The sequence below is a fragment of the Temnothorax nylanderi genome, unplaced genomic scaffold (assembly GCF_030848795.1).
Source record: "Temnothorax nylanderi isolate EJ_2023f unplaced genomic scaffold, tnyl_v1.0 TNYL_tig0021_pilon, whole genome shotgun sequence".
Classification (NCBI taxonomy): domain Eukaryota; kingdom Metazoa; phylum Arthropoda; class Insecta; order Hymenoptera; family Formicidae; genus Temnothorax; species Temnothorax nylanderi.
In genome coordinates, this window is record NW_027249083.1 from 1,438,533 (window position 1) to 1,453,736 (window position 15,204).

The 15,204-nt window shown below is 43.0% G+C and overlaps 1 protein-coding gene across 12 annotated transcripts in view; it reads left to right on the forward strand.

Moving 5' to 3' along the window:
• The window catches only part of LOC139769296 (fibroblast growth factor 18), a 131,147-nt gene extending 116,431 nt beyond the window's left edge, over positions 1 to 14,716 (forward strand). For all 12 annotated transcript variants that reach the window (XM_071700237.1, XM_071700234.1, XM_071700229.1 and 9 more), the window contains 3 exons: positions 1,057 to 1,189; positions 8,497 to 8,603; positions 9,202 to 14,716. In XM_071700237.1, the coding sequence (XP_071556338.1) occupies positions 1,057 to 1,189; positions 8,497 to 8,603; positions 9,202 to 9,651 (690 nt within the window). In that variant the 3' untranslated portion in view covers positions 9,652 to 14,716. The remainder of the gene's footprint in view (positions 1 to 1,056; positions 1,190 to 8,496; positions 8,604 to 9,201) is intronic.
• The last annotated feature ends 488 nt before the right edge of the window (positions 14,717 to 15,204 follow it).

Below are 15,204 nucleotides of genomic sequence, written 5' to 3' on the forward strand. Positions count from 1 at the left end.
AGCCTGACATTTAAACCTGCAAGGACGTGTTGCATACAATTTAATATCATAATTTAGTTGTTTATACATATTAACGAATTCCGTACAAAATTATAACTTATATTAGGAGAAACGCGTCATACATACTTACGATATCAACGTTCCTAATGTCACGTCTATTATATATGCAGATTCATGCGTCATTCGAGTATCGTGATTGTTCGATCGTGGTGTAAGCTTTCTACTTCGATATTTGTCGGATTAACGCTCGTTGCATCGGCTATCATGGCATTGTCGGCGCCACTTTTGATATAAACGAAACGCCAGTTTCGGCGACTATTAATGGATGGCTCGTGTCCGCTCGTTAACGAGATCTCTGCCATCAGCGTACACCATCACCTCCGAGTGGCCCGCACGACGACTCTCCGTCTTCGTCCGACACGGCGCATTTTTATCCGCGCGGGCGGATCAAGGAATGACTCGATGTCGTGATATGTGAACCGACCGTAAAAGCGTTCTTCTCAAGCGGCCGTGGAAGAATTTCGACGTTCTTAACGACTCTCCGTTCGGTCGTTGTTCTGAAAACATGCCACGCGAATTCTTATCCCGCCAGCTTTGTCGTTATATTCAACGAGAGATAAACTATCAGATAATTCGCGACGGATAATATAAAGCGCGATTCTAATTTTGGACCGAGTTGCTTTTTTTCCTCTTTATAATCTCTTCATGCTTGTACATTTTGTACCTCTCACTTTTATTTAATGTAATATGCCAGCGAATAATTAAATATCGCAAATAAAATGTAATGTAATTCCTGACTGAAGAAACACTACCACATAAAACGGACATTTTGAATATTTATAAATCTTGGATTTTATATAAATTGTAAAATTGATTTGATTTGAGACATTAGAAGCACTGCTGTTGAAGTCATTTGCTAATTTTTTTCTTCTGGAGCGTCTCGATTTGCGATTCGTTTAAAGAGATTATTTCAGCATCTTATAAAGCAACTTGCCAATTTCTCTATTGGCGTGGCTAAGAAATTTTGGAATATACGGGAGGCTTTTCTAATTGCAGGTGGTGATGTGCGGGGCGGTGCCGGCGATGGTGCGCTCCGTGAGTCTCTACTCGACGTGCAGCAGCGGCAATGTTACCGTAATAGGCCGCTCGATCAAAGCCATGGGACGCGACGATCACAATGCACCCTACCGTAAGTAAGACCGCAAAAATCATTATGCCTCACTTGTTGCTAATATAATTTAGATGCGATAGATAAAACATTTGTTTTAATGAAGAGTACCTACTATTTTGTGGCTGTTATAATACTTTGTTGTTTTTCTTCCGAAATATCTTCCAAATTTTGCGGAAATAATTCAAGATATTTTTGTATCCATTATATTTCCATAATTTCTTTACATTTTATAATAAAAAGATACATTCTTGAAATGTGGTTAAATCATTAAAATAAATTTCTCTTTACGAAAGATTTCTCTTATCACAGCTGTGAAACTTGCGAATACTTAGCTTAAGATAATACAAAATTTATTAATTATAATGTCAATTGATCATTAAACATTCTCTATATGTTTTACATATGATTTGCATACTAATTATCTCTAAAGTGAAAGAGATCCTATGGTACTCGTAGTATAATAAGACTATCTAGAATGAGATAATTAAATATGTTAATCGAATCGAGTTAGCATTTCTTTATCATTTCGATAGACAGTTTTGTCCACAAGAAAAGGATTTTTATCCGGGTACGATGCAGTAAAGAATTTAATTTATTGTGATTCTTATCGATCGACCTCGGTAGGTCAGGAACCTTATCTCTCTCGTTTTCGCTATCGAATGTCTCTACGGCAAGGTCTTCCGGGATGAATTTCCATTTTTACGAACTAATAATTGCAGTCCTATTTCCGCGAACAGTGCGTCGGACGCACAAATATCGTGGAAGAAATAAAAGGAGTAAAAGAAGACGGCCACTGAGGAGTCTCGATGAATTACGACGTACTTTTATCCCGTCTTGATTGTTTTCGGCTAGACACTCTCGTCGTTTGCTTTATCGTGCACGGAATGTATCTCGCCCGAATTTCTATTTATTGGAATCGGTTTTACGAGCGGATTGTTCAGAAATAAAAGAATTTATCCTTATTTTTCGAAAGGTTGAAAGGAGATATTCAATAAAATATACGGGACATTTACATAAGTGCTCGCTTATCTTCCACCTGTATTTTATCTCCTTACACATAAATCCGCCATGAAAGCAACGCTTGTTTATGAACAGGATGTTATGATGTTGATGATGTATTTATTAAACGTTTGTTAAACATTTGTCCCTGGTTAATGTCCGGTTAAACCGCGCAAATCGCTGACACAGAATTATGATGAATAAACGCCTCTTTCTTGTTTCTCTCGCACAACTCGTTCGTTCACGTTAATTTGCCGATGACCCTAATAACAGTCCAAAGTCGACTCTTTTCAAACGGAGGTGGCTAATGAGGTTTTGGGATCTGAAGTTATTAATATCTGAAGAATTGAAAACTGAAAGCTCTTTAACTTTATATAATTATTATTTTTCACACATATTTGTGCAATAAAACGAATTTAATTCGCGTATGAATTCTTTCTTTATTTCACGCAGCGCAATATGGTTCTATTGTCAAATTTTGCCAGTACGAGATTTTGTAAAGAGCCGCTAAAATATACTAGGAAACTCTATATCATAGTTTAAGTTTCATTAACTTCCATACGATTTCCCTCAGTGCCAAAATGCTCCTCTCGCGGCGGTTGTTCTCGCAATTTCGCGAGTCCGCGAAAACTTTGCGCGTGATATCTCGGACGAAACGAGCGAACGGGCTGTCCGCCCTACACGCGGCGCGAGTACGAGGCGGTTCCTCTTGAGACGATTGCCGGCGAGGTAGGGGACGAAAGGAAGGTTCGAAAGGAGGGAAGAAGGCGCTCGCTTGTGCAAACAGAGGAGCCAGTTTTCGCGCCGCACGCTGCGCGTCGCGTCTGCACCTCCCCGAGATCCATCACCTTTGCGTACCTCCTCCTCCTCCTCCTCCTCCTCCTCCTCCTCCTCCATCTCCTGCCCCCTCTTGCCTCCTCCTGCCTTCTTGCTTTTTTTTGCCTCCACCTTTTCCCTCTGTTACTCTGCTCTCTCACCTCTCACGGCACTCAACTGCCGACAACGAGCCTCTCCTGACCAGCGATTACTCAAGCCCCTCTCGCGACTTGGAACGGCGCGGCGTGTGCTGCTGCACGGGGGGATTGAGACACTGTGAGAGAGTCCTTGAGGAGCCATGTACCAGACTTCGAGGAAGAATGCGCCATGACAGATCTTTGGAAGTCTGAAGTCTTCTGAAGCTTCGTTGTCGCGCAACGAATTGTTGTTGAATACCAGCTGATGTCTGTTTTCTATTAAATATCAGATAAATTATCATATTGTAAAAATTCCATTAATATATTAAACAAAATTAAAATCGTACAACGTACGGAGGCATGCCATCTCATGCACAATAGTGATTTTCCGTTAGCATCGTTACGTATCGATACTAGTAAATAATAAAAAGAATTACGTAATTATAAAGTATTATTTTTTTAACGTTTAACGCATCTATTAATTAAATCATTGCATTAATATGATGTACTTAATATATTAAATTGTGATTTAAGTACCTAGAATAATATTAGAAGTGTACAAGAAGACACACGGGAACGTTGAACGAGAGGGAACTAAGCCAATCCGGAATGATAAGTCATAATTCAAGTGCGCGTCAGTTAATGACACGATAATAACTATTATCCACAATCAAGGTAAATAATAATTATCGACTTTTCGTTACTCGTACGCCGAGAGCAAACACAGATGCGATCGACATGACACGCTATACTTATAATTACCGTGACGCGACATACTTACCGCGCTTAAATGATCCCCCCAAACACCTCGCGAAGCGTCCCGTCTGACGTTTGATGTCCCGGAATTGGGTGTCCTTCGGGCTGACACCCGCGCGAATTTCGACACGACGGAAAGGGGGGGGGGGAAAGCGATAGAGATTTGAACGGGGCGTATTACGAGCGGGGAATCGGTTGCGCCGGCAGCAGCACCGCGATCGCCCGGACTGGAATTTAATTATTCGAGTCGCGGTGGGCTGTGATTACCGCGTCAGCCCGATAAACCAGACCTTCACCTGTCGCACCTTTGATCCATCCCGTAATACCTCACGTTGCATTCCTGTCCGTCTTGATGCACCGATGCTCGTCTACTGTGCATCGTCGAGGAGAGGACGCATCCTCGCGCATCGGCCAATCGTGCGTTTAGGTGTTAATGACAGGTTCGCTATTATACCGCGCGCGCTCATAACGAGAGAGAGAGAGAGAGAGAGCTGCGCGTCTATACGCCGTGTTCTCTCTTGCCTTTCCCTTTTGACTTTTTCTTGCGCTTTACACGGTCGGTACCCGGCCATCTCTCCCTCGCGCGTTGTATTATAGCTTTCATAACGCCGACGCCGACGCCGCGAAATTGTAGCGCCCCAGTGGTTCTCGGTCCGACGCGTCGTCTCACCTTTGTACCAAGGCCGGCATTACATCAACAGTTAATGGCCATATCGATGCTTCTTGCCGCGGTGGTAATCGCGTGTAATTTCCTTTTCTCCGTTTCTCCAAGTTAAGCGAATATATCCCTAAGTCTGATATCAATTTTTTCAGGTTGCATCGCGAGGCTCAATCGCGAGATAAAACCGTTTAAGTAGTTTGCTTCGACGCGCGATAGAAAAATGCGGGTAGTTGCGAACCTGTAACGAGCGGCGAATTGGTTCCTATATCGCGAGGAGCACGTAGAAGTAATATATGGGATCCATTCTTCTCTCCCTCTACCTTGCTCTTTTCCTCTTACGCGCAGGCCCATCCTACCAGTTATTATCCGGAGTAATCGTGCCTAAAAGCCGGTGCCCGCTTTTGATTAAAATTGGCTTTTAATTCATTTGGCAGCCTCTAATCTCGCGGCGGCTCCGATCAGAGGGAACCAGAGCGAGGGCGACGTGCCGATGGGCCAGGGGTAGGGGGAAGTTGAGGGAGAGAAGACAGAGGTTTGAAGCGAAAAATTTAGTGGCTTCTTCTCTTCATCCTCATACGCGCCGCCGAGCTTGCGAGTGCGTCATGAATAAATTCCGATGTCGCACCTTTTTTCGGCAAGATATATTACATCTTGCCGAATCGATCGATTGCGGATAGGCATCGGAATACTTCTTACGTGTAAAGCTCCAGAATTTTGTATTTTGCAAATAGTATTCGTTATAAAAATAATTAATTTTGCTTTGTAATTGCACTTTTAATTTCTTCTTCTTGTTACTTTTTATCTTCTTAATTCGGTCATAGAGTTTGAAAACTCGCAGAATCGTGCAGAATAATTCGTTTTGACGAGTACTTTATTATATTTCATCACAGAAACGCTTCCTCGATTTCACGAAGTATTTCCGTTGATATCAAGATGCTTATTGCGTCCGGCACACTCTCTAGCACTCGGGGGGAGGGGGGGAGAGAAGATTCATCGTCCGAGGAGATCCGTCAAATGGAAGATTGAAATCAACGCGCCGTAGACGGCTGTCTCGAAACTCCGCGCGTCTGGCAACTTACTAACAAACGCGTCAGCACTCGAAATGGCGCGCCGGCCTCACTTCCTTTCTTTGATAACGATAACCATCGCTTCGAGACGGAGCGACGGACGGAGTTTCGCCGCGATTGCTTCGGTCGCCGACGATGTCGACGGCGACGAGGTACCGGAAATGTGAAAGTTCGGTAATGGGTAACTGGAGCGAACAAACACGTATAGAGGACTTTGTGAAACGCGCGGGTAACATCGCTCGGGTTGTTATCATCGTATCTTTTTCCGCCATTGTGTATACCGCAGATATTGCGCGGCGCATACTTAAAATTCCGGTGTCACAAACCGGAAGGAAGGGACCATCGACTCCGTGCTCGATAGTTTCTGACTTATTTGCGAGACCACTGCGATACTTATATTATCATGTAACGCACATTCAGTGTCTCATTATCGATACGCTAGTTTCGCTACGCTCAAATTTCCATATCTCGTACAGCTCCCTCAATATTTCTGATAAAGTTCGTATTAAGATAGCGAAGCTATGTGTTTCAAACTGGTTTTCATCATAACACTAACCGCTTCGTGAAACATTTTACCGTTTATTAATCGACAAACTGTCCACGGTTAGCTGATTCTCAAAAAACGAAGTTGTTGACGTCTGTTATCAACTTTATCGGTATTTGTATAAAATCATATTTGTTTTCATGATGATGATAAAAATAATTTCGAGGCTTTATTTTCGCCAATTAATTACCGATTGATTGATCGCAACTGATCGGCTGGAGAGATTACAATTTTCTGATCAAGTATCTGATGCATTAAAATTATTAAGTGCAGCATCTGTATCATGTAATTGATGGATTGCTTGAAAAAGTGATTTATAATCTTTTGTTGTTGAAGATTTATTAATTGAGCTTTTATACAATTTTCTTCGAATTTTATACAATTTTTTTATCGAGTAGCAAAATATATAAAAATTTTTATGATGAAGTTTTGTGATCTAGTCCAGTTATTTTTATGCAAGATAATACTATTCGAGAAACGCTGTTTACTTTGTTGTGCACTTATCGCTTATTTAAATTGCAAAGTGATTGCGTAATTTATGACTAATTATTCAATTACAAGTGCTCTTGAAATGTACCTCTCAATTACTATTTACAAATTAGTACATCAATATTCATAAAATCTATCGATCGTCACGTTAAAGGGTGCGTAATCATGTAGGTATTTCTCACAGGGACTCTTTCGAGTCAAATGATAAATAAAAACAATGGTTTCCCTTTAACGATACTATCGGAATCGACATCCCATTGCGAGCTAAATCCAATTAATTAGCGTAAGTGGCGCAATTAATTGGCGCAGACTGCACACCATAGGCTAGTGAGATAGCAGTTTCAGATTAAGTTCTCTGCTTCTCACTTTTTTTTTCGTCTGCGAAGACCCGTGGAAGGCGACAAGGGAAAGAGGTGCAAGTAAGAGAACGGAGGAAGAGGGAGAGAGAGAGGAAGAATTAGACGGAGCTGAAGAAGGGCTTTACGAGGCAGTTCGGGGACATTCTTGATTTCGATGTTGGAAGGGAATCCGACGAGAACCACTTGAATTTAACGAGGCTCCACGGCAAATGGGCCACCCTGCAGACTCGCCTCCTTTATTTTCTCTATACTACTGGAACTCATGCCGCACTACTAACCCATGGGCAAACACTCGGTCTTAAGATTGCGCCTTCCGTCACAAAGTTTCCGAGAAACATTGCGATCGGCTCTAGACAAACCTATCAGCGAGAGGACAAAACTTTTGCCTTTCGATCCTTTTCTCATTATGGTTCGTACCATATGTCGAAGCGAAACGGTTTCTTAAAACATTATGAACTATTTTTGATTTTAATGTGACCGACGCGAAAGAACGGTTTCAAAGATAGTTATAAAATGGCAAATTTATGTTACACGCGAAATGAAGGATATAAGATTATTGCATCATTAACATCTTCCTTTTCGTAAATGGAGGGAATGAAAAAGGAGGACTTAATGTAAACTTGAAGTTAATGATATTTTAACTTAACATATCGCGCTTCTGACCCAGTTCTGCTAATGCGTTACAGCAACGAGCACATCGATAGATATTTCTCGCTTCAGAAATAAAGAGAAAAAGAGAAGAGACGTCCGTCGCGCGCGCGCACCTGTACCTGGTCGGTCCCTTTTTTTTCCCATTCGACGGACAAAGGGTGCCTGCTTCTCACTCGACGAAATTTCATAACACCGGAGTAGGAAGAATAAAGGGAAACGGAGAGACAGAAGGAGAAAGATAGAGAGACGGCGCTGCACCGGCTGCACGGTGCAACGTGCACTTCGGGGTCGAGGCACGACAGGATCCGCTAAGTGGCAAAGCATACACCGGACGGTCTGTGCCTCCTTCATTAGCACCAACTAGCCTCGGCGGTAGGCTTAGCCGAGTCTTTTCTTCTTTTCTGCCGGTGCCGAAGAGAGCGCCTGGTAGAGAGGGGCCCGAGAGCGTCGTTGTAGGTACAACTCGCGCCATAAACCTCGACGAGGTCTCTTCTCGGAAATATGCCAGCGCGCATACCGAAGCACAAAACGGTTCGCTTTGTGCATCCTGTCGCCTGTCCTCCGGGATCGAAGCTCCGCGTTGGTAGAAACTGCGAGAGTTTCTCGAGGTCTCTCTCCGACGTTCTTCCGACGTTATTCTCTTGCATCTACAATGCATATATTATTTTACGCGAAGTTGCAACTACTTCCTCTTTCTCGGAAAGGAATAATTTTAGAAATGGTTTTATAAAACCGTTTGCTACATTTTACTGATAAGAGTAATCTTTTGTATAATATAATTGATGGCTGTACTATTATGACAGTTCAAACGTATAATGAGGTTTCCCGTTTCTTTTTATGTTACAGAGAAGCTCACCACACAATCGGAAGATTTCAGTAGGAAGCTGTACATCTTTGCGGAGAAGAGCCAACGATACATTTGCTTCAATAAGCGGTGGAAACTCGTCGGCCTGGTAATTACTCGCCTACCAATTAGTAGACATGTTTCATCATCTTAAGTGAGCGCGAGTAGATTTACACGCGCCGGTAAACGCCTCGTATTGTATTGTCCGTAAATTTCTATTCATCACCTACGCGCGGGGCTATAATTTACAAATTGGATTATTAGTACTTTGATGATTTAAGGCTTCAACGTTTAGAATGTACATTACAAGCTTCAATTTTACTTGATATATCGTACGTTAAGTACCACCCAGTTTGCTAAAATCTAGATTACTTTTTAATTATTATTTATTTTTTAAATTACGCACAATTTCCATATTTAGAATTCCGTATTTCAAGCTATTTACCAAGATTGTGATTTCTAAAAAAAAAACGTCATTCAGTCATATAGTCAAAAGATTTGTATGGACATTTTTAATCTTTTGCAGTCTTATATATCTTGCATTGTAATATTTACAGTAATTATGAATTTTGTCAACAAAATATTTAATTGCTAATGTAAAAAAAAACGAAATATTCAATCCATTTGTGATATTATTTCGGGCTGCAAAGGGTTAATGTCGAAATAGCGGGATAGTATATCGTGAACCGTGGACTATTTATTTGCAGCCGAAGAAACAGAAGGGACCGATGTGCCAGTTTTACGAGGTATACAACGGCTCCTATCTGAGGTACAGGAGCGCCGTCGACGGGACGCGTTACATCGGCTTCAACAAGTTCGGCAAGCCGATGAAGAATCCCCACGGCAGGCAGGAGTGCTTCAACTTCATCAAGTATAACCCTCACGCGGACATAAACCACCACAATAGTCTGGTGAACGCGGAGATGGGCGGTATGGAGCCGCGGGAGCCGTACGTCGTCTCGAGGAAACCGTCGCCGGTGATGAGGGCCACGAAGAACTCCCTGTTGCAGGCCGACAGCGCGAGGGAGCACGTCCACACGTCCACGCATCGCCATCGGCACTCGAATCGCTGGAAGATGCGGCAGGACGGCGGCGGGGACTCGGGACCCCGGAGACGGCACGAGAGCCGCCTCCTCGTCGAGGCCAGCAAGTATTGAGCCGCGTGCGAGCTCGCCGATCAAGACTGCCTCCTCCGTACCCCGTGAGAAAACCTGAGAGATCAGAACTGCCAAATACGCTGGTGGATTCGCACGGTCGGGATGTTCAGGAGCCCACTTTAAATGTCGGCGCCTCATGTGTTCGCGACTCGAAGCACCACGTATTCCGTTCGATCGGTCGGCGAATCAAGAGCGCGGGCGCGGCTCGTTCCGAGCACCACCACTCACACACACACACATACACACACACACACACACACACACACCACACACGCGCGCGCGCGCGCGCCCCTTAAAGCTGCGCCCGTTTAGTTTCCGTTTCCGCCCGCATCGGGAGCCGAAGCAAACGTTCCCGCCGGCGGAGACGGGTGCCGTCGTCAAGATTTAGCGTCCAGATCGGCGGAGGACTTCCGCCGCGAACGAAGCTATCTCAATTTCACGTGGTTAAGTTCGATTTACACTTGCCCCGACTGACCCCCTTCAGGCAAGTATGTACCTCGTAACGTATAAGAGCGTTTTCTTTCTAATCGTTGATTCCTCGTGGCTTTTAATTCGCGCGCGACGAATCGCTCTCGTTATCTCTATCTATCTATCTATCTCTCTCTCTCTCTCTCTCTCTCTGTCTGTTTCTTTTTTACTCACTCTCTATCTATCTGTATCTATTTTCTTTTCTCTTAGTCTCGTGACGAAGCGTGGCCAATTAGTAGAGAAAACACCTTTATTTTTTCGATGCCGTGCGTCGCGGTAAACGTGCGATACCGCGCCGGCCATGTAAATTCATTCCAGGCTTGTTATCGCCCGGTCGATCGTGTGGCGACGCGAACAGAAAGGAATTCACATTGCGTAGAAATCGTAGCGTAACCGAACGGCTACTGTGCTTCGAGTGCGGTCACCGGCCCGCGATGATAGCGCAAAGAGACGCGTGGACGGCGCACGTCGATGGACACGTGTTTCCCAATTTGCCCGACAGAAATCATCCGTCTTTCGGATATATCGCGAAATACAAAATTACTCTAGTACAATTTCGAGATATTAATATAATTCACTTAAACAAAGTTTATATAAAAAATTCAATCAAGGTGCATCATCAGGCATATTTTAGAAAAAATGTCTCTTGCTTGTTCCTACGATGAAATCTCAATGCAATATCGTATTTTAGCAATAAAAATAAACGCAATAAATTGACAAATTTGTTTGTGTTATACACAAACAAGCGTCTAATATTCATCCATTCGAGTCGATCAAGCGCTTTTCGGTAACAAAATGACGTGTTACCAGGTCGTAACGTATCGGTAACGAAAATCACGATCAATATACAATCGTCAGAATTTCGTTCCTCGACGAATTATAAAGCGGGAACGCTGTCGGCGCTGGTCCAGCGAGGAAATATTTGTCACGTCGCTCGTACGCTCGTACCGTCGCCTGCTCTTTACGCTCGCCTGCGCAGTTAGAGCTCACGCCGCGCAAGACTCTCTCGCTCGCTGTGCTAATTACGCCGCCTAACGTAGCGTGCGTGCGTGCGTGCCTGCCTGCCTGCCCGCGTGTATGAATAATGTGTGCGTGCCTGCCTGCGTGCGTACGTGCGTGCTCGCGATGTACACGCAGGCCTTACCGCGCCGCCGACGCACAAACTCGCGCGGCGCGATCGATTAACGAACGTGCCGAGTCCGACAGCCGACGACAAGTCCTTCGGTGGGATTTTTCTTTGATAATTCACAATTCTCCGGTTTGCGCCGATCAGATCGTGTATCGGGGATCGTATTCGGTATCTTTGAAAATTAATATACGATGTCGTTGTGTGACTTTGAAATAGGAGGAACAAAATGTTTCAGATGCGGGACATTTGAAGGCTTGATATAAACAAGGCTGGAAGTGCCATATATTTAAACAAAGAAAAAAAAAGAAAGGCAAATTACTTTTGTATTTATAGAAGAGCTCTCTACGCTAACGATACAGCAAAAGAGCTGTACATGTAATTTTTGAGAGGATTCTTACGAAGATGCCAGAGACGCGGAGATAAAGAGTATTTTTTCTATACTTTTTCAAGTGAATAAAAATGTAGTTTTTCATTTTTGTACTCTTTCCAAGTGCTCGTCTGTGTTCCTCTATCTCTCAAATACAAGATGACATCGACGAAATTTGACGGCAATATTTTTTTAAAACAATATTTTACATGAAATCTTTACCCTGAGACACCTCTCTTCTTTCGTGCATTCGAACGACGGCGATCGGTTAGAACTGCGTGTCCGCGTACGCGAGGGTATATATTGTACTTGTATGCATTCCGCGTGCATACGTATTTCGCCTCCGAAACGCGTGTGAGTGCGTGTAATAAAATGCATTATCGTTAATGAACTTAATCCTTAGAACGCTATCGCAGACTGTATTATTAGGCTAGGTACGTGAATATATGACGCGGTGGCGACTCGACGAAGGGAACGACCGATGGGGGCGCCGAGTTCCTCGAGGAGGGGAACGTCTTGTGCAATCTTATTTTTCGCTTCTATTTTTTCCGAGTTCGAGTGTCGACCTCCTCTCGCCGTTTTAACTTTTCACAAGGCACAAGGATGGCACCCCGGAGCGGTTCATTTTCGTAGACTCGCCACGTAAGGAGCGCCTATCCCCCTTTTTCCCCTCTCTCCCCCCCCCCTTTCCAAAAAAGAAAGAAAGAAATCGCTCCCTAGGTAGCTTATTTATTGAAATCACGTTTAGGTACTACGAAAGCCGAAAAGCCCGGGAAACCCTTCGAGAGAAACCCTTGTACGTATATATATGTATATGAAGATATGCGCTGCTCTCTTTTCATCATTTTCATTGCTCACCCTTTTCCCCATCCCCTTCCCCTCTCTATCAGTCACATTTCTTAATTATCATTTCGCGCAACGTCATGTCACAATTGCGGGCCATTCGATACGATGTCATTAATTATTAATTCATCGGGTTTTAGCTTATTTATATCTTTTTTCTAAAAAAATCATTTTCAACGTTACAAATCCTTCATAAAGAGATAGTGTGTTACATTTATGTTTAATATTTCATCACGCTCCATCGCTGTAATAAAGAGTAATATTCAAATCATGCCCATTTCTAAGATTTTTAATTAACGTTTTAAATAATTAAAATTTACTTGAGAAACATATTTTCTTTACGCCGCGTCCCTTCACTCGTTTAAATTATTAAAATTCACGCTTTTTACGCGAAGTCTGAAAATACTCAATACCTGATTAATTTAATTGCATACGAGTGGCAGTGCATAAGAAAGCTTATTCCTACGGATGATGTTTGTATGTGTGTTAAAAAATGTAGGGAGCAATATGCACGTAGTAACGTCACGTTTCGTACGACGAATCAAAAATTTAGTCTTGTAACGCATTTCACACAAATTGGACATATTTTTTTTTGGAATCTTTTTATATAATCTACGAAAATTCTTATCTCTTTTTACCCCGCAAACCGTCGTTTAATTACGTTAAAATTTGACTTCTTTCGGTGATTCGTTATCGGCACGTGGCGAGTGCAAGCTAAGCACGATAAGATGTCGCGTGTAAACAGAAATTAAACGCCAGCAGATGACCATGAGAAAGGCATAAAATCCGACGCTTATAATTTAATAACAGATAACTAATCTAACGTGTATATGTATTGTATTGTAATATGAGTATTGTAACTCCGCCTCTAAAGAAAAAAAAAATTAACCAACTCGTTTTGTATGTGTAAGCATAGCGTCACGTAGCAAGAATCACCACCGGCGTTCACGGCGCGATGCGGAGGAAAAATGACAGAATAATTTTTATGGAGTATGCGAGTCTCCTCGAAAGCGAGATGTGTCACTGGACTCTGTCGTTCTACGTATTATGTGTAAAAAAAGGAAGACGAAAAGCGCGCATGCGATTCCCGACCAGCGTCACACTCTCGCGACCTCATCGAATACTACTCGTAATCGAGCCATTGCTCGGAAATTACTTTCGGGATCGAAAAGAAAATTTCGTCGATTGTTTGTTATATCGTCTAGTTTGTATATTTTTATATTGGTGAGAAATTTTCGTTCGGTACATTTAAACTCCGTTAGCGTCACATGACGTTGCGATCATCTTATCACATCGCCGCGTGACTCGATTGCGAGCAGAGACCATCACCGCCCGTCCTATAGCCCCCCCTTCCCCCTTCCTTTTTTTTACTTTCTCAACCATCGACGAACCCGAAAACAAAAAAAAAACGGCAGATGAAACGAATAGAACACAAGAGATGAATCTGACTATCCCTTTCCCCTCTCCTATAGATAGATAGTATACATACTAAATAAAAAAAGAAAGATAAAATATAAATATTATATATATAAATAAAAATATATGAAAGATGTGTATTGTAAGATATTTAATACCGACTTGTCTTAGGCACACCCGATGACGCTCGATAACAATGAAACGATGATAATAATTATTACGATGATTGTTGTATAACGAACGACGACGATGATGATATTCTACACTGTAATTCGCGTTGTAATATAGAGGCCCACCCGTTTACCCACTAAAATCGATGTGTCGATGTACCCTCGGCCGTGCTGTGCTCGTGTGCACATTTCCGAATGGGATGACTCCGAGAGAGGGTGAGGAGATCGGGGGGGCTATTGCAGGTGCGTCGCGCTTTGGACGACGGCCAATCACAGCCGAACTGAGATTTTTCTACGAGAAGGACCGGGAGCCACTTTCGTAACTGGCCGACGTTCAACGACCGTCGCACTCGCGGGACGGGAAATTAGATCGGTTTCGATCGCGCCTTCGCGCTGCGCGACGGTTAATCATCCCGGCTGTAGCGCGAAAGCTACACACGTACACACACATACACCCACGCGCTCTCACGTACATACATACAGGTACACACGCACACACTCGCCCTGTTTACGATGTGCAGCAACCTATTACGAACGAGCATAGCACGTCCGGCAGCAACTAGCAATAATATAACATTCCAACTTAAATCGCATATGTACTGCGAATTCTAATAATGTGTGCCGCCATACGAGAAAGAAAAACACTGTCAAATACACGCTCATACACTGCTATTCATCGTATTTATTATCATACCGACTTCTCTTATCCCTCTAATGGCCATAATCGCGAGTCCGCGCGCAAAACGACGATCGTGAAGGAACGGTAGCTAAACCAGTCTCCGAGAGGCGATAAAGTAGCGGACATACGATTTAGTCCAACGAGTTATGCAAACTGCAGAAACATTTGCGAAAAGAAAGAAAAAGGGGGAAAAAAACGAAAAAAAAAAAACCGAACGAGAGACGGGTTTGTTCTGCGTCTAATGTCTTATATAGCACTCATAACATTATTGCTCTCATTTCTCTCTCCGAAATTTAAGAGTATATGATAGGGAATTGCATTTGTGTCGTGTTGCTTTTTTAGAAACAAATTTATTTATCTATAACAATATAATGTATCATGTAAAAATTTTTCCAAATTTGCTGTTACAGCATGATAAATGTTTTCGCGGTAGAGTTTTTAAATGGCGGCTTGTCTCGAAAAAGGGAATTCCGCCGTGAAC